Source organism: Protomyctophum bolini (genome assembly GCF_963924005.1).
Source record: "Protomyctophum bolini genome assembly, chromosome: 7".
Lineage (NCBI taxonomy): Eukaryota > Metazoa > Chordata > Actinopteri > Myctophiformes > Myctophidae > Protomyctophum > Protomyctophum bolini.
This window is the reverse complement of record NC_137868.1, coordinates 17,832,500-17,853,387: the sequence shown is the minus strand read 5'-3', so window position 1 is coordinate 17,853,387 and position 20,888 is coordinate 17,832,500. Positions and strand designations below refer to the sequence as shown.

Here is a 20,888-nt window from a genome sequence, read left to right as displayed (position 1 = left end):
AATTTGAAACTCATGTTCTTTTACCCAAACAGTCCATCCATGTTTAAAATGGAAAATGTTAATTTGTCGTCCCAAATTAGCCTCTTGTCACGCAACTTAATTGATGATATGGGGTCTAAAAGGCCTCAAGCTTGGGAGTGTCCTAACTCTGGTCCATAGCCTTAATGCTTCGATTCTGCGAATTTCTTTCCTGCATTAAGGCTATGGGACTTTCCCTATTAAATCTCAAATCGAAATCAGACCAGCCTCTCCTCTTTAGTGGAAATCTCACGAACGTTTGACCTACTCACCAATACAAACACGGGTTGTGTCAATAGAAAGCCTACTTTCCTTAGTGGACGCACTCTGAGCCCCCCACCACACGTATAAACGGTACTTTTTGGCCAAAAAGGGATATTTTTTCACCGGAGGAAAAATATCCTCTATGAGGCAGTTCTCTGGGCAATATCAGTAGAGGGCGCAGCGGAGTAACTAAAAATGTTTTTTTTCCGGTGGAAACAAAATCCCTTTTTGGCCAAAAAGTATAGTTTATACGTGTGGTGGGGGGCTCAGAGTGCTTCCACTAAGGAAAGTAGTCTTTCTATTGACACAACCCGCCTTTTTTTTGGTGAGTAGCAAAAACGTTCTTTTTATTTACACTAAAGAGTAGAGGCTGGTCTGCATTCATGCGAGCGGCGGAAGTTGAGAGTAACATAGCTCTAAGGCACGCATTAGAGCTATGGACCAGAGCTAGGAGTGTCCGGTGTGTGGGGAGGTGGGTTGTCGGGTAGAGAGGACCTCAGTACACACCTGGAATGATCCGGTAGCGTACGGTCCGGCAGTACTCATCCCACGCCGAGCCATACTTCCTCCGGCAGTCGTTCGTGTCGCGCGAATTCCTGTGCACCAGCAGGATGATGAAGTAGATCATGTAGTACCATGGCAGGAGGTGGCTGAAACCTGAGGGTAGACCAGGGAAAAGTCATTTTACTTAATTGCTTATGGACTCCAAAAAGGAATATCTGTAATATCTTTCCAAATGGGTGAATCAGATGTGATATATATATATATATATATATATATATAAATTATTTATTTGTGTGATTTGATATGATATGAAATTAGGCTGAATGGTTTTGTTGTACAGAAATATTTGTTTACTCTATGTGCACTTTGTGCCTCTGTTCATCGATCCCTCACAGTGAACAGTCAACTTGTGCTCAAAATTCTAACTATGCTGCTATTATGCAGGATTCAAATATTGGTAAATTGAGAAATTATTTATTGTGGAAACTAAAGTATATATAGTATATTATAAATAAAAAATAATGACGCCATAGTGCCAAGCAGATGAGGCAGATTTTACTCTGAAAAGCTCCGCCTTCCATTACACCCCAAAACCGGGAGGCATAATCTTCCGTTACTACCTTGTGCTGTCCCATCTGAAGTCTCTCTAGAAGCGTTTATATTCCAAACGAGATGCTAGGTTAAGTCAGAAAAGACAGAACATTGCCGTTTTGATCAAAACCATGGAGTAAAGAGACCGTTTAGTCGGGCCGTAAACAAGGAAGTGAACGGCAGTGCGCATGCGCGAAACATGTCTAGGATCGCTGAAGAAGGCATGGCCAAAAATCAGCGATCCCGTTTGATATAATTAAAAAGGACCTAAAGACGCTTATACACGTCATAGGCACCCTGCGGTTTGATTAGAAAAGATGTGTAGCACAAAAGGTGGTAACATTTGATACATTGCGCTGTGAATGCAGGTTCACCACAACAGATTATAACCCAAGCATCACCCGAGTCACCATAGATGAACATTGATACATTGTGCTGTGAATGCAAGCTCACCACAAGGAAGGGACCAGGCCAGAGCCATAATCAGGTCTCCAAGATAGTTGGGGTGACGCACCATGCCCCACCAGCCAGACACCAACAGGCTCTTCCCTGTGGCTGTGGGGATGGTCTTCAGATCTGGAATCACAGAAACAGAGAGAAAAGAGAAGACATAGCCAATGAGTGAGAGTTAGAAAGAGACAACCAGAGAGAGAGAGAGATGCAGAAAGACAAAAAAAAAGTGCATTCCCCTAAAAAACAAAAGAACAAGTTACAGCAACACATCTTACGGGCTAGTTTGGGGTCGGTGGGGTTTCTCCTGAAGTTGTTCTTCTGAGAGTTAGACATCCTGAAGATGTAGAAACCGAAGACTAAGAGATACAAAAGGAATCAAGATAGAAACATAAAATTAGTCCTCGGACAGACGGACACACAGACGCCTTATAATACATTTTCAACCAATAAACAACGTGATGGTATCATTCAAGAGCCTCCTATACAAGCAACACAAACACAGCCTTTGAGACACAAGGGCGTAATGTATAATTAATGTATAATTCCTCTCCTGAGACAGCAAAGCCTTCAGCTTGGACTGCAAGTCGCTCTGAATAAATCAACTAAATGCCTTACACTAAAATGTTCTGTCAATTCTTAACGTCCCTGGTCTGCTGCCACTACACCTACTACTCACGTTTCATGGTGATGATGGCCAGGAGTGCAGGCATGCCCAGGGGGTTGGGATGGCCCACCAGGTAGTAAGCTTGCAGGGAGTAGGTGAAGGGAACCCACACCAGGTCACCGAAGGCCAGCATGAAGCCAAAGCCATCATGCATCAGGTCCATGGTGGTCAGAATGGCTTCCTGCAAAATACAGAAAAGGAATACAGTTCAGTATCACATTCAATACTTGTTATTGCTAACTCAATGTGAACAGTTAGGAATTTGTTGTAGTGCGATAATAATAATACAGCTATAAATGGAGCACAATTCATCAAAATGAAAGTCAAAAGTAAAATGGAAATAATGGAAATAACACAATTTAAAGTCCGGCCGGATTAAGTATCCAACTACAAAAGTGCCAAGATGCATTAAAAGAGAGTAGAGCCGCTAGAGCTAGATGGTGGAATACACTATTGAGTTACCACTATTTGCATGAGTAGTTTGCAGCACTTGCTGATTTCACCACTACTGAACCCATAATCAAAACAAATGACTTATAGGGTTGGTTCTGAGGTTTGGTTCCGATACTAGCAGTGGTGTTAATTCTATATTTGCGTTGCAGTGAGCTTGCCTCGTTCCAGAGTCCATCCACCACATAGAGCAGCTGGAACAGGTTGACCAGGATCATGGCGTGAGACGGAGCTTCCAGGCCCTGCACCTTCATCTCAGCCAAGGCCATAGCAAAGTTGATCACACACTGAGAGAGACAGAGACAGATGGAGATACAGACAAAGAAAACCCATATGAGATTGAGTTAAATTCATACTTGATATTGTGAATAATTTTGTGTTCTTGGCATTGGTGAAGCCTGCCGAACACTCGATACTTGGACCTTGCAGACCTTTTCTTTTCTCCAAAGCTTATTTCTTTGGGCAATTTGTTTTTGCATTATTAGATAGAGAGTAAAGTGCCAGGAAATTGTGGTCAGAGAGAAAGGAGACGTGCACAAATATTTGACGGGTCAAGATTAAAACTTGTTCCTCAAAACTCAGAAGAAGCATGTGGTCCAATAAGCAGAGCCACCCTCCATCCACACATACACACATTTTATCCTAAATAAATAAAACTGGGCCTTGCAGTGAAAAAACAGCCTTTCCCCCATGCCTTCAGTCTCACAAGGGCCAAGGCAAATAAGATTGCTAATGGTACTGACATAAACCTTTTTTAAGTGTTAGTAGTCAAGCTTTTAAATAAAAAGTGTCAGAATCAATAAGAAATATTGATGTTCAAACAGAGGTTTGAGTCTCCGATTGGCCAGCACTCAGCACTTTGATTTAGTCAAAACTAGTGTTGCCACAGAATATTGCAATTGAGCCAATCAATTATCAATCATACTTTGTATACAACCACTGGCTTTTCTAACAAAGTCTCTTGTTCTTCACATTAGCTACTTCATTCTTGAATGGCTTTAGTTTTACTGAGTGCAAAGTGTGATCCGTCAGTGTTATTTGTGTTATATATATTTTACTCTGAAAACCCCCGCCTTCCATTTCCCCCCAAAACCAGGAGATGAAATATTCCATGAATACATCGCCAGCGTAAAACTGATCTTTGACAAGAGTACGTTCTTTTCTAATTGAGGAATCCTGTCCTGGGAAAAACATTTATTTTCTAGGAAACAAGACAAAGAAGTGAAACTTGGCATGTTTCATATGGGGTTCAGGGAGATATGAACTAGAGTGTAGGGAGGGAGTGGGAGAGGGAGAGTGAGAGCTGGTGTGCTGGGAGGCATACTATGGTCCGCATTGGTCAGAGTGGGTTGGGGGTCGGGAGAGGGTTGGGGTTAGGTTTAGTTGTGCTGCCCCGGGGGAAAGGAAAGGTACTATGTATTGTTTACCCAGAGTAACTGGACTAAGCTCAAGAGGGAGGTTAGGGTTTGAGGTAGGTTGTCGTTCGGACCAATGCTCCGTCGGACCAAACACATGAACCCGGTGTGCCAGCAGAGAGAAAGATAGCAGGGAAAGGGAGGCAACAGGCTAGAGCAGTGCAAAATGAACCCGACATGGAAAACGCCATTGCTTTTAATCACCAACTCTCAGGGTGGGAAAATACATACACTCACATAGCAAATGCAAATGAATGGAACCTGCACAAAATATTGTATGGAATTTTTTTATGTGGTGTCTGACTCCTAAGTGAGGTCATACAAGTACTGTAACTGCCGGGATACTGGTTATTCGAACTTCAATCATTTCCTAAGTTGAAGTTAATTTGTTATTTACTTTTCTTACTTTGTTCATCTTATTTTGAAGCTTCCTGTATTTCGGTTCACTTTTACTTTGAAACTTCCTGTTACCGCACCACACTTAGCTGAGGCTGCTAGCTTCACACACACACTGAGTCAGTGACAGAGAGGAAGAGACACACCCCAGCATTTGTTTGTGACTTTGTTACACTGCACAGCAAGGTATTTATATGCATCATGCACTTTTGTACTCAAAGTAAGGTTGCCAGTAACTTGCAGTTGAACAGTTGATTGAATGATTGATTTGAAGTTGTTTATATTGTTCTACAGCGCCTGTCGCACTACGTTGTGACTGTTTGGTTTGGTGTACCTGTGACTGTTTGATGATGTGCCCTGATCAACTGGTTCATGCAGCCCTTTAGCGCCCTTGATAAGCAGACTAAAGCGGAGTGAGGTACATGCTTGTTTGTTTTGGTTTAGACTAGAGTCTCATTCATAATTTGTTTGGTACTTAATTAATTGTATTTGTTTATGCTATGTTTTGGTGTATGATATTTAGTTACTGTGCATTTTTCCTTTGGTATTTTATTGGTCATGTATTGAAGTGGACTGATTTCTTTTATCACTGTATTATAATTGCTATGAATTAACCATTTTATTGTTGGTTGTAATATTGAAGTGATGAACTTAATGCACAGCTTTTATTGTTGAGTGAAAGCTATGAAATTGTTTGATATGATCATAACAGTGCTTCTTTCCTTTTATAGTTTTCACGGTGTTGTAACAAATAAACACCCGTTGAGACCACATCGATCTTTATCATCATTTCAACTATCGAGGGCCGCTACAAGTACTATTGTGCACCCCTGGGCCTAGTACCGATTCTGTAGGGAAAAGCCACCTGGAATGAATCAATGAATTACATTAATGGTGTACATCAACTGTTCCTGTAGTCATATCAATATTGAAAGCCTGCTAGTGCTAGTTTATATACTGTAGGTTCAAGGTTGTACACTTAAAAGATAAATCATTTTAGGTCTGAAAAAATTGTTCTTCATTTGAATACAACTTTAATCAGTCCACACACTTAATATCCTGACATATCAGTGTGACTGTGTACAAGAAAGGTTGTAGTTCAAAATGAAAAAGCCTTACATTCAAGTTCATAGTCTCATTGTTACAGTTCCGTTTCATTGTTTTACAGTACCATTTCATTGTTACTGTACCATTTCATACTCAAGACCTATAGGTGTGCAGAGTCAAATCACTGAGCCACTGTCCCAAAATCTGAGCAGCTAACTTCACCCTAAAGGGTTAGGGTAGTAGTAGGGTATCCAACAAAGCTGGTTGCAGTTTCATATTAACCACCAGAGGGTGCAAAGGATATACAGAATGACTGTGGAGCAACAATCCTGGCACAGACTCACTGTTCAGTGTTTATGTTGGGCAAGATGAATAGCTGGCTACAAAGCTGTCAGCTGCACTTCATCAGCTAGAATCGTACACCATAACTCTGGCAACATTTCAGAGTTATTGTATAATATAGATGTACTTTTCCATTAAAGTTTGCCACACCTGTTAAAAACTAAAAAGCCACTTTCAAGTTTTTATTTTTCTCCCCAATTCAAATTATTCTCATGCCAATTCTCCTGAAACAATTAAACCTTGTTGGTCTGTAGACAACCACATCTCTTACATCTCTTATTGAGTCACAAGCTGCTTCTTTTCACCTGACAGCGAAGGGTTTCACCAAGAGTATGTGTGGGCGGTAGAACATGCTATTCTCCCCAGTTCTATTCACGGGTGAACAGGTGCCCTGACAGGCAAATTAAGTCGCTAGTGCAGCAATACAGAACAGAACAGAACACAAACCCAAGCCAGCTTGCCACCCAGAGAACATGGCCAATTGTGACCAATGTGTCAAGTGTTTGAAGGCACTGTGAAGGAATCCACAGAGCCCCAGTCTCCACATTACGCTGCGCCAGCTGGACACACAATAAGCCACTTTCTAAACTGCCCTTTGATGGGAACAGTCTGTGTAAGAATGGTTAACCGCAGCTGGTGGAATACATTTACACCTTGGTTATAAAAGGGTTTGTAGTAAAGGGACACGCCATGCTTTTATCATTTTTATGACTTGAGAAATTGATATTTCAACACTGACACTTTCAAATGAAATGTTGCTACATTGTTTTTAAGATGCTATTATATTAAAACAAAAGACTTCAAGTGAAATCCATGCTTAAAGACACAGGTGGTGAAGATTACATTTGTGCGTATGATACGAAGTGTGACCCAGACTCATGGATTAAAGCAAGACTGAAAATGTTTGTATGGCCAAGCCCTAATGTGTGATTTGTGAAAGGAGACCCCCCCACACACACACACACACACACCATATGACTGAAATCAGTCGCGGCGACTGAACTTTAATCAATGCAGGCTGTGTGTATGTACCCATGACATTGACAACTCACCCAGCCAATGAGACCAGGGCGCATCTCACAGAAGAACTTCAGATCAAAGTTTTTGATGCGTGGGTTGAGCTCATGTCCTTTGAAGAAGTCATAGACCACATTGCCTGGAAAAACAGAATGAGAGAAATAAAATTGTTAACATCTACTGGAGCTGTAGATGTGACGAGTGATATGATAGATTAAAAATTCTCAAAATAAAACTATCAGTTCCAAGTTTTGCAAAGTGACTGTTCATTGTTCTCTGTATTTGACAGAGTTCTACAAATGTGTCATTCTAATGTACTGCTTTCATTTTTAAACGAAAAGCTTTGCTCTGACAACGTAGCTGATGAATAATTGTCTAAGAAACCACTAGCCTGGGTTCCAGCCTGAAACGCTATGTTCCGTTAATCTGTGTTTTCACTCACTACTCAGTCTGGAAAGGGTCCTATCTCCAAGGTAGACGGGTTAAATCAACCCTTGGCTTCTGATTGGTCTGTGGTGCATATCATTCACTAAACTTAACCACACAGCCATCAGTTTTTCTTTATTTGGACACGGTTCACTTTGTAGACTCCGCAATGAGATGGCAGGCTTACATTATGTTATGTCACTATGGTCTGCTGTGGATAAACGTGGATGTATATTACATATATGTATGTAATATACAACTCTTGCACTGAAAGTTCAGTACATTGAACGTGAAAAATATCTTCAATTCAATGAAGTCCTTTTGCAGGATTTCAGTACAACCACAAGGGGGCGTCAAACTACAATTACTAACTGGTGCTTCAAACTTTCCTCTGTAACATAACTCATGAAGAGAATCAAGAGTCAAGAATGGTTCACGAGTACAGGTACATTAATGAGAGTCCTGCCAAACCCCCACCCACCCCCCCCCCTCTCTCTCTCTCTCTCTCTCTCTCTCACACACACACTCTTCCTTTTTTCTCCATACCAGAGTTCCCTCCTAGTGCCAGCTGGTCCGCAGGCCGATAGCGGGAGCGGACGTACAGGTAGACGCTGAGCAGGAAAGAGACCAGGAGGGTGGCCGCGCCCAGCTGCAGGAAGTGGCTGTGGATGTAGGTGAGGTCGACGCCCAGGTACGCGGCCGCGGCCACCGCCACAGCACTCGTCACGACGGCAAAGAAACCTGGAGTGGCAGAGCGACAGGGGGCAGATACAGAAAAGGATATAATTAGGATAAGTAGAGATTGAGATATCAGTGTGACACTCCCTGGCAGAGGACTATATGGACAAAAAACACTCTAAAGACATAGTGGTTACAACTTATCCAGTTCATTTCCCAGTGATGAGAAGGCACTGTGTAATAGTCCAAATTTAAATTAAAATGTGCCATTAGTGGACCACAAAGCCTTTAGACATCTTTCTCTGAATTAAGAGTGGAAAAGGTGGAATCAGTGCATTCCTCATGTTAAGAAATATATATCTTCTGCCTGTAAAACAGAAAAGGACACTATTGAGAATCGGGTCTGAGATGATGCATCATGGGGGCATTGGGGGGTGTAAAACTTCATGCTAGGTCATATACTGTAGATGAGGATTATTCATGCAACTAATATCACATACTGTATAACATTTGAAACTATGACATTTTTTATATTTCTTCATACTTAGCCATACATCCATTCCTCAGGAATGATAAAATTGATATCCAGACATGCACAAAGTAACATCATGCAATGATTTTTGGCTGAGCTGCTAATATCTGTCCGCTCCCCAGACAAGTCTACACTGGTACGAGTCCGGTTTAGGGCCAGTGCAGCTCTGTGGTCTGAGGAGCAGGTGGACTGTTCTCACACGCCAATGACTCAAGCACCTCCAACTGTACAGCCTAGAAAGCTGCTGGGGGTCTCCGAGCTGCTGCAACACTCTGGGACAGAGATCAGCAGCAGCCCAGGAGCACCCCCCAGAGGTGGATCTAAGGAACGTGTTTCATTATGGTGTTCTTTTTCAAGCCATTTTTTGGCTTAGAGAATTTCCAAGCTGGCATGGAATGGAAACAAGCCTGGTTTTATCTAGCATCAGTATTATAATGACTCAAATATTAAATAATCTGCATATCTGCACCTCAGGACATTGTGGTACTGCAGCTAAAACTGCTTTCGATGTCCAGAAAGAAATGACAAGGACTGGTTATATCAGAGTGGTGATTGAGGATCAAACCATTAGAAATAACTTTGAGGGACATAGACAATATGATATTAAAAGCAGTTTTAAAATTCATGTTATTTGCGCTTTAAAGTACAGTGTGGGAGCTATATTCAGTAATTTGCTATTTCAGTATTTGTTATATGTTTAATGCATTTCTTATTTTTAGTTTAATTTGCTTTGCTTAATTGGTTTGTTTACATCCATTATTTCTGTTGCAGCTAAAGCTTTTGTTTTGAAGGTGATGGGCAGTTCTGGGGGCACAGCTGAATCTATTTAATTACGTGAGCACACAGGGAGTCAGAGTACTGGGACTGCCCTACAGTCTGTTGAACATGATTGGATTAATTATCTGTGCTTTTAATTGGGCAGAGCCTGACATAACACGAGCAATTATGATGTCTTGTTATCAGCAGATTGTCAGGTTGAGCTTCCAGAACTGTCCTGTGAGAAGCATGAGGAGGCAGATACTAGGATGTTTGCCCACATTGCATACTCAGTAGAACATCTGCACCACGAACGGGCTGTAGTTGTGGCTACTGACACATATGTGATCATGATGTGCATATTACATCACACACATGGATGGCCTACAGGAGCTATGGGTAAAGAAGATGGATATCTACCTACCTGCTCATGCAATTGTGGATGCCCTGGCAGTGAAGTATGATGTTGAAGCTTCCGATCTTTCATCCATACTCCTCAGCACCTACATACTGACTGGATGTGACACAGTGAGCTATCTTTACAGAAGAGGAAAAAGACGTGCCTACAAAGCTGCCGTAGATCACCTGAAAGACCTTCTGCCTCTGTGCCAAAATGGTGACTCTGGGGAAAGTCTGGATGTTACACAAGATGTCGGGACAGCGGCTAGATGATACATGGCTTCACTGTATGAGAGGAGTGACTTCAGTGGTAACTTGGATACACTGCGAGCCCATCTTTTTGGCAACATCAAAGGAGACATGCGTTGCCTTCCACCTACTGAAGATCTGCCTTCAAATTACACCTTCTCAGAGCCCTGCATCAGTTGGTTGTATGTAAGAGGGCACACATGTCTCAGCCAACCTACCCTGTGGCAACCAACTTTGGCAGAGAGCTTGTCAATGGTAAGCTGGTGGCAACAATGATGCTGAAGGATGCAAAACCTGCACAATACAAGCGCACCAAATATTGCCACTGCAAGAAAAGCAAGTGTGCCAGAGGATGCTCCTGTGCAAGAGCCGGTGTCAAGTATGTCATTGCCTGTCTCTGCACTGGGGACCCCAAAAGATGTTCACGAGTTGAACTCACACTCGAAGACAGTGACAGTGAGTGAGTTGATTAGTTAGTCGTTTTCATTTTCCTGATCATTTTCATTTTCGTGATATTAGACATTATTTTATTCAGACAATGTTTAATTTCCTTTTTTGAGCTGTGCTTCTGGAAGGAGTATAGCTCCAAGCGTCATGGGACGTTTAGCATGTATGTACGCCAATCAAGATCAAGGATAGCAATTTCATCACTATTATCACAACAGAGACAATATATATTAGTATTCATAAATAGCACAGCTCACTTCACACTAGGTGTGATATTTCAACTAACATAAAGAATCAGCTGTGCACATCAAACAAAATACTTGTGTTGTTTTGAATTTGTTGTGTTACACTTTTATTTTGTGGGGGTACAGTTGTTTTCAAGAAAAAAAAGGCTCTGGGAATTTTGAGCATTAGGGTAATAAAGTCACCACAGTTCCTTTAATTTAGGGTTGATTTTAATTAAAAAAAATGTGGAATGACTATAAAGATTGATGAAAAGAATGAGACATTGGCTGATGTCATAACCCATGGCAAAGTTGATTACTATTGAAGTAAAGATGAAAGTATTGGGAAAAATGCAAAAAACGGATGAATTTTTGGTACCAAAAATGGCTATAAATCATTTGGAAAGGCTTTGAGAGTGTATTTCTGGACTTGGTGTTGTTCACATATGTGTTCTGTGTATCTGGGAATCATTTATTGACAGCCTACACAACCTACTGAGCACTTTAAGAAAAGAAACCTAGTTTTTTACAATAGGCGAAAATGGGCAAAAAAATAAAGGCTTCATTATACTAAAATGGCCATAACTTTTTTTCGCGATGTTTCCGGCAGAGCAGCCCTCTTATTCTATGGACCTTAATGACCAAATTAATAGAAAAAACACCAAAAAAAAGTATAGCATGACATCACAGGTTCAACCCATTTTCAAGAGCTTTTGGGCCTGTGGATCCCCGACTACTGTCAATGTAATTCCCTCAGTACAGACGACAGCAACGAGTTTTTAATTTACTGGCAGGATTTATTGGTTCATCCAGACCGTGAAAACTGTAATCAAAAAACATGTACACAAATACAATAATCACTAGTCAAAATAATAAACAAACACATACAGTAATCTCTCAACATTGTCTTGATAATGTCGTCACTTTCAATTACTGTATACACAAATGAACCTTGGTTACATAATCCACATTAAACACAAAGACCACATCTGACAAACTACAGCCCAACATATAATTGACTGCAGCAAATACATTTGTTAGCCCTTAGCTGTTTAACAACATCCAACAATTCAATACAAACAACACACAAAACGTCAGCAAACTGTACCTTAGTAGCTGCATTGTATGAGGAGAATTGTGTAGCTTGGTATTACTCTTTATGATTGTCTATCTTGATGCTATGAACTAGCTTGCAGATGCAATATACACTGAGAAACATGTACTAAATCCGCGGACATTCTTGGAGAGTGTTACGCTAAAATACGTACTTACGGAAACGAGCTAATAAAGGACAAAGGTTCCGCCTTAGAGAACTTTGGTTCCTACCAAAATAAATAACTCAGAAATACTGCACTGACTGACACAGAGGCAGTTACAGTCAAGTTAAAACTTGTATCTTCTCTTAATGACTATAACTTTATCTGAGCACCATTAGTCAATTACATTACCATTAATATAGTTGTTGTTGGTGCACAGGGATAACTAACTGTACCAAAACACCCATGTCCTTTCTTACAGTGTTAAAATCATTATTGTTAACTGATTTGTTTTAGTAAACAAACTAAACTCAAGTGATTTTAGCATTTTTGATCAGCTGTTGAATGAGCCATGTTGCAAATGTGCTGCAATTAAGCTGCAGGAAAAATGAACTCAAGTTCCAGTTAAAAGCTTCACGCTTAATGTTGGCCTAAAGGGCTATCTATAGTTCTATACCAAGCACTAGACTCCAGAGATGCTCCTGCCTACGACTCCCCGCACAAACAGACAAACAATGTCACCTACACGCCAGCCGTTCACGGCTCCCATAAATCTTGCTAGGGGCAACCCGTGAAGCTCAACCCACTACATAGATCATTTTATGGCCATAGAAACCCTGCATCACCAGACTTTCCAGGTCGGAAGAAAGCCTAGCTGGACTTCATTCCAAACTGTCCCATGTGATCCATGCCACGGCAAAAAAACAGTGGTTCCTTTTTGATGCATGGTTTCGGTTTTTCGGCATTCCTCATTGAAATGCTGAATCGAGTATAACTACTATAGTTTAGTCTCGCCAGTCGCTGCGAGTTGGAATAGAAGATCAGAAACCCTAACATTATGATGTATGTTTATCGCTGGGAATTATTTAGGGTAATTCTGCTACCGGTTTGGTGGTTCCGGCCTGATGACTACAAACCAGTGACTACAACATGACAAGTTATTTCTGCTCCTGACCGCATCAGAAACCCAAAAATGGTATGCGTCCCAGGCTAGCTGTAGACTGGTACTGGTGTCTCATAAAAAATAAAACAGGGGGGGAAATATTTGGGGGAAGCAATATTTACTATAGGATATATGCAACTCTACTAGACACGCAAACTAGTTTGAGTATGGTAATATGTGTAAGTAACTGATAGGTGTATTTTATAATCTGTGATTATTTAAATGATTCATCGGATTATGACTCTTAGTCTTAGTCTGAGACTGTTTTAGACAAAGAAAATCTAAATAAAAGCCACCCATGGTACCTTATAGTCGTATTATGTCTGCATGCATTTGATTATAAATACATTTGTTATAGGCTAAAGGTTAATATTACTCTTTTAAACTCAAATGGGTCATTTGAAAAAAGAAACGTTCATATACAGACTCTCTGAATAAACATATTAACATTAATGAGTGGCTAAGCAACACTAAATGATGTTCCGCTGAAAGTTTTAACTGGATTCATATCCATACAGTTATATTCCATAGAAGTAACCACCTCGCATCATCAGGCTTTTCAGGAAGCCTGGTTTCTATTTACTGCTCTTAGTGCTCTGATCCGGCCAAGAGCCGACCTGCTGTTTCTGGTCATACACAGCAGATAACACTACGCACAACTTGTTTCCACCCCAGACGGGATCCACGGACAATTTCGCTATCGAACAAGCTACCGTATGTGCTCTGTGGACGTGCTCCCATGCTGAGCAAAGTCCATCTTATTCAGAAAATCATGTTGAGGGTGAAATGCTCCCAGATTTTTCAACGCTGTATTATGGGCTCAGACAGTTCTGTGAAATTTTGCTTCACGGTCGCTACTGTGTATATATGTACAGAGGAAATACAAATGGCTCATTCGTTTAGCTGAAGTGAGAAACTATTGAATTATAGTTGCCAACTAATTGATTTTAATCTATTTAATCGGTTCTTCCATGGCTTACTGGCAGTGTGCGTGCAGTGGTGTCAAGATGCTGCTCAGACAGGGGCGAAAACATAATCCTCCGGCCGTTGCGGCATGGCGGATGTTGAGCTAATGAGAACAAAAAGAGGCCCTATAGGACAAGTATCACGAATAGTTCTCTTTGATTCCTTCTTTTGTACTCCGGATCCGACTTTTTCTAAATCGATGTCTTGGCCTCCTTGTCATAGTCAGGGACGTGCAGAGAATGTTAAAGGCAGGAGCTGAAATTCCCTAAAAGGGCACAATTGTGAAAATAGCAGATCTACAAGCTCACAACACGTCACAATGTGACGTGTTGTGAGATTGTAGATCTCCATGTGCAACATGGATTTCTACACAGAACAAATTCTCCTGAATGCTGCCGTCGGGTGTGGCGTGTACATTTCTTTCACCGTAGTAAGTTCTGTATTCATGGTCTGGAAAGGGCTTTTTTACAGACCGGTAAAGGGCAGGGCCTTCAGCCCCCTTTGATGTCTGTGTGTGCACGTGCCTGGTCATAGTGCCCTGGCTTGCCGCCAGCCTCTGGGTTTCTGTGAGCGTAGTTCTGGTGATAGCTGTGCTGGTAGGGTCTCTTGGTCCTGGCCACCCTTGCTAGTCTGGTTCTCTTTGTCCTCCTCTCTGTCCTGCTGGAGTCTGGTATGAGTTGGACCCCTTGGTCTGAACCTTGGCCGACCTCCACTACCAGATTCACCCACATCATCACTCTGGTGGTTGTCTGGAAAGTTCCCGTCACGGGATGGGCCAATCCTGCGGGGGTAGCGTTTGAAGCGATTGGGCATCCAATCAGGGGCATACTTGCTACCTTTGACTGGAACACCGCCTGGGCCGGTGACATTGGCTGCCTCTGCTCCCTTCTCCCCTTCAACCACATCAAATTCCACAATCTCTCCATCTCCCACACTGCGAAGGTATTTCCTTGGGTTGTTCTTTTTTATGTCCGTCTGGTGTACAAAAACATCCTTTTTGGAATCATTCCTGTTGATGAAACCGTATCCATTCCTGACATTAAACCATTTCACTGTACCCAAGACTCTTGTTGCGATAACCTTCTTTTCCCCTGTGGAAGCTAAGCCTGTCAGGGTGCATGGGCTCTCTACATCGGCAGCAGGCTGTGGTGGTTGTTCCCCGCTCATGCTTGCCGGTTGGTAATGGTTTATGCCGGTGGTGTCTGGGTTCTATAGTATGTTTGGCAGGTGGCAATCTAGATGGTGGTGGTAGTGATGGTAATAGGTATCTCTATCCTGACAAGCCATCTGCCGCACTCTATATAGGCTGGTCTGACATCACTCACCAACACAAACCAACGCCATTCATGCCTAACAATGGCAATCTGCATACTACTGTTACTCAGAATTGCTAAGACACACATCTTGAAACCTCCTATTTTCTCGAACCTATAAACACAGAACCAGTATCACTGCAAAACCACATAAAACCTCTTCTATATCTGTCAGTCGTCGATCTATGAAAAAAGTCGATGTAACATGAGGCCTATTGGCAGTGTGCATATGAAGTTTAGTCTGGCGGTTTGCAAGATTATCTTTAGACAGACAGCCAGAAACGAACACACGGCATTTCTGTTTCAATCTAATCTTTTTCATATACTTAACAGCAGACAATGTTTTAATAAACGTCTTAGTGCTTTTTCTGCTTTCATCCTCGTAGCATTTTTGTATTGACCTGTACCTTCATTTGAACCATATGTACACATTCTAACTGAATACAAATTTCAATCAATCAATCAATCAATCAGTAGGGCTGAACTGTCAGTAATTGTTAGTAAGGGCGTGTTGAATTGTGTTTGCCTCTTTGTCCCTTAACAATTTAGGTGCAGACTTTAGTGTTTACTTGTAGTGTTATACGTATACATGTATATATAAATTGAACGCAGCATGGTAATCTCAGTGAACATGGCCTCCAAAGAGATACTGATCATCTTTTCACACAGAAATAAATAATGAAAGAAGAATATTACCAAAAAAATAATACAAAGACTGGTAGGTTTGTTAATTGTCAAATGTGCACAGCAAATACACATTGGGTGAAACTAGGATAGAGATTGATAGTTAATTATGCTTGAACATTTTAAAACAAATTAGAAAATGTGCCCCTCAGGTCTCCACCAGGGCAGGTCAGGTTGTGGCCTCCTGGTGGCGCTATAATAGGCCAATGTGAAAAGGGTGCCATTTGTTCTTACGCCTTTGATGGCAATGATTTGAGGCATTTGTTCCAAAAATGTGTTTTGCAAAAGTCCACCTGTTGCTGGCGCTATAACAGACCAATGTGAAAAGGATGGGCTATATTCCTCAGCCTAGTAGGAAAGTGCATGAAAGATTTCACGTAAATTGCACGCTGCGTTCATGATTTGAGGCTTTTTGTTCAAAACGGGCCAATCCTGCAAACTTTGAGCCAATTAGGATGGATTATGAAATATCGGACAGATCCGTCTTGAACACATGCCTAATTGCCTATAGAGATACTGTGTAACGATTTGCGGGATCTTTGGACAAAATCTGGAGGAGTAATATAAAGAAATGTGTTTTACAAAAGTCGACCTCCTGGTGGCGCTATAACAGGCCGTTCTGAAAAATTTGGGACAGAGGTTCATCGTTTATCTAGGGAGTGTGTGTGAGATTAGCTGGTAACAGACGGACGGACGGACGGACACACACACACACACACACACACACACACACACACACACACACACACACACACACACACACACAGACGCAATGCAAAACATACTCCCTCCCCATGCCTTCGGCCTGGTGGAGACAAAAAAAACGTGGTGAAATGACCCTTCAAACAGAATCCCCTGCTGCAGTGGTTTTCACATGTTCATAGGCCCAAGGCACGTACAGAAAAGTGTACGTGAAAATATCAACGTGCAGTTGTGCACCTGTCAAAATAGACTATAACACGCTATCACTCTTATGACCCATTAAGTGTTTATTTTTATTTACTATTATTGCCAAATAAAAAAAATTAACCACTTAAGCCCTATTTTATAAATATTGTCAAAAATTGCTAAAAATAGCTGATCTACAACTCATGGTGATACATTGTGAGATTGCAAATCAGCTATTTCCAGTATTTATTAAAATGGTGCATAATAGTGATGCCTGGCAGTTTCAAAGTGGTTTAATATATTTACTGAGTTATAAAATGTACCTCTGTATTGATAAATGAATGCACACACGTATAGACTTGATTTGATCAGTCGTAGAATGTGATATGAGAACTTGTACAATGTACATTGACATTTGCACCTGTATAAAATATGCACACACATGTAATCTGACATTTTCACCTGTATCTACTAAATTAGCTTCCATTCCTACGTAAGCACTGCTCTGGGAGGCCGTAGACAAAATAACCAGTATGGAGAAGATGACCAGAAAACACAGCTTCATCTGTAATAAATGAAGAACATTGCATTTAATACAACACCAATTATAATAAATAAATACACTTGAAAATCTACAGAGATTAGACAATCAGTCTTGCTTTGACATCAAATTATGTCAGACTGACACATTTTTCAAACTTGTGCTTGTCCAGTTGCCTTGAAGCTTCTGAGATTCATCCAAATCAGAACCTGTCAAAGGAATGAGGAGCTGGCATTATAAACATTCAACAGCAACCAACAAAAATGTGACCTTATTGGTCACCGCATAACCGCATGACACTGCATGTTCAAGGATACAGGAGGGCGCAACTGTTTTGGAGAACAAGATGACACCAGGCAGTATCACTCAAAGTGTATTAAACTAATAGGATATGAGCGTCATAAGATAACACATAAAGAAAGAAGAAGGGTTTAAGTAGGCCCTACACAATAAAACATGATGTTCTACAACAATGTACTTGCTGCACTGTACTGTTGCATTGAATTGAATTTAATCAGACTGTGCTTACACAGATAAGAGTGAATCATTTCAAAGTTTTTATCTCAATTCTCCCTCCCTTCCTGAAAACTGCAAATGATGGTCACTGTTTTATCAGGACACTTCATATCCAAGGTTACAGCATGCAACTGTTGGAGCATACAGTATCTCATCTACATTGGAGAACATCATCAAAGACGTAATTAAACAGAATGCCCACTTATCACCTTCAACAGAGGATAACTGTATGCACTACAGTAGGACAGTTGCATCCTGTATCCTTGGGCATGCAGTGTCCTGATAAAGTAGTAATAACCATAGCATCATGGTAAGGTCACATTTTAGTTTTGTTGAGTGTTTACAAGTCCAACTACTCATTCTATTGACACTTGACAGGTTCTGATAGATTGATCTCATAAGCAACGAGCCAACAGGTTTGAAAGGTGAGTCCATTTTCTGTTTAGTTCTTCATGTTATTTAATATAATGTTCACTTTTAGCAAGACATAGTTGATTGTAGTTTGGCATAATTTGATGGTAAAGCAGAATACAGGAGAACATTTACAATTTATCAAACAACTGCAGTCCAAAAAATAAATCAAAATAGTTTTCTGTAGATTTTCAGAGAATATTTTTTTTTTTTTGTAGCATTCATTATTACTGTTACTAGATGAAGCGGTGTTATCTGATCTCCATCTCTGTCTGTCTGGCACAGAGTCATAGTGTTGCAGGTAGGCACAGAGGCATTCAGTATAGGCTTTAAATGGTCATTTCACCACATTCTCTTTTATTTGGAACTAATTTATGTGTTTTTATTTATACTCTTTCTTTCAAAGTCCCTCGACTAAAGAGTTTCAACCCTGGAATATAATGTAAATGCCTTCTGGTCCCACAACGATAGACTTGCAGCTCTGGAAAAGAATGTTAATGTTAATACAGATGTCCTCTGGTCCCACGCCGAAAGACTTGAAGCCCTGGAAGAGATTATACGTGCCCTGGAAGATTACACAATAAAGGTCTGAACCCAAAGTGTGTTTTGTAATAATAATCAAAATATTATTTTAGCATAATTATATCAAAATGTCCAATTATGCAGAATGTCTTAAATAGGGCTTTAGTGGTTGTATGTTTTGCAATGATAATCCAAATATACAAAGTAACTAAAGTTTTCTAATAATTGTAGTGCAGTAAAGGGTACAATATTTGACTCGGAGATGTAGCAGAGTAAAAGTATAAAATAATTGGAAATACTCTAGTAAAGTAGCTGAAGCATTTAAATGCACTTTAGTTACTTTCCACCACTAGTGTGCCAATAATACACCTCCCATAAGAAACATATTCATTCAATGTGTACAAATGTTTGTCCTAAGTTTGAACATGATACAAGTACATGTTATATGTAATAATAGGCCCATCATTCTGTATCATTCCTTTGCACCACTCTCTGGGTTAAATAAGCACTGGGTTAAATAAGCACACACAAATAAGCAGAATTAAAAGTTTCCTGTCACCTGCAAATCTAGAAAAGGTAATTCATGTTTTTATTTCTTCTTGTCTAGATCAGGGGTCTGCAACATTTTGGAAACAAAGTGCCATGTTTTTATTTTCTAGATAGTCAGTGTGCAATGTCAACATTAATTTTGAACCTTTTCCCTTCTTTTTAAACATTGTCTTTCTCATTGTTATAATGATCATTAGCAATAACCCACCTATCTCCCAGGCTCCCTCCTCAGTCAGAGTTTTAATGAATCTAGAAATGTGAGGGACAAACATATTTTTTTTACCGTACGTATACATACACACATATCTCCGCATAGGAGTGGCTATACCACTCAAAAATCTTGCCTACCCCTGAAGTCAAGTCAGCTGCCAGACAGTTAATTAAATAATTTTGTATCATTGATTATATGTCTATGTTTTTATTTGACATTTTGTGCCTGCTATTTTAGTTTTTTTCCATTTACCTTGCTCTGAAAAGCACTGTGTGACCATGTCTAGAAATGTGCTATATAAATAAATTCATATCATTAATATTCCAACATTAAGTGAGTGAGTAGGCTATCAATGTACTAGGATCATGTGGCCATCTAGTGGCCGTATTGAACAACATCAGGCCGAGTCAAATGTTTCTAACTACTGCATGCCCTTCCCCTCTCCCTCAGTACAGGCATGGACCATGCCTCATCCACTCCCAGCCCAGGTTATTCCTACTGTATAATTATGAATATAGTACAGCAAAGTAACTACAAATATGAATGAAGATAGAACTGCACTCTGTTGAGTGCCTACTTGCTTGTTGCACCCGAGTAGGCCATAAATGGCCTACTAGTGCACAAGCAGAGCGTGGGCATACGCATCATAGCACCTGACAACCTGTTAGGTTGTATTTTTAATACAGTATGCAAACTAAATATACTTTATATTTAAAAAATATACACTACGACTACAGCAATAGAAGTTAGCATTAATGCTTAAGTTTTATAATTTACACAAATGATTAAATTTCAAATATTACAGAATTGTGATATTAGTGAGATTCTACATAAGCCTAGCTGATTCAAACGACTTCAGACTCAACACAGTAGTGTGCAGACCCCCTGGCTCCTCTTCAAGGACACCTGGGGGTCCCATGTCATCGAGAACCACTGGTTTAAACTACAGAAAAGCAGCTGGTGATGCATGTGTCCTGCTTTCTGTTGAGGTGACTGTTGGAGGGCCTTCTTAAGTTCCAAGTATAATCCTTTTCAATATGAGTCAAAGGTATATCATACCGCAGTGCTGTCACAGCTCACGTGCCAAGTCAAGGCATTCACGTCCCCATGAAACAATTGCAAAATGGCCTCTTTTTCAAACTCACATAGGGTATTATAATACCCTTTAATAAAAGCTTTGAGTCTGCGCATAGTTTGATTACAGAGAATCTTAAAT

The 20,888-nt window shown here is 40.5% G+C and overlaps 1 protein-coding gene across 1 annotated transcript; it reads right to left on the bottom strand.

The window, feature by feature from the left end:
* Positions 1-759: 759 nt before the first annotated feature.
* Positions 760-15,204, bottom strand: LOC308318598 (delta(14)-sterol reductase TM7SF2-like; the record flags this gene model as incomplete). The annotated part of the gene is made up of 8 exons (XM_080768214.1): positions 760-939; positions 1,831-1,953; positions 2,106-2,186; positions 2,507-2,675; positions 3,106-3,231; positions 7,197-7,300; positions 8,134-8,328; positions 14,592-15,204. The coding sequence occupies 8 exons, from the start codon at positions 15,202-15,204 to the stop codon at positions 779-781; spliced, it is 1,572 nt and encodes a 523-aa protein (XP_080624340.1). The 3' UTR covers positions 760-778.
* Positions 15,205-20,888: the final 5,684 nt, after the last annotated feature.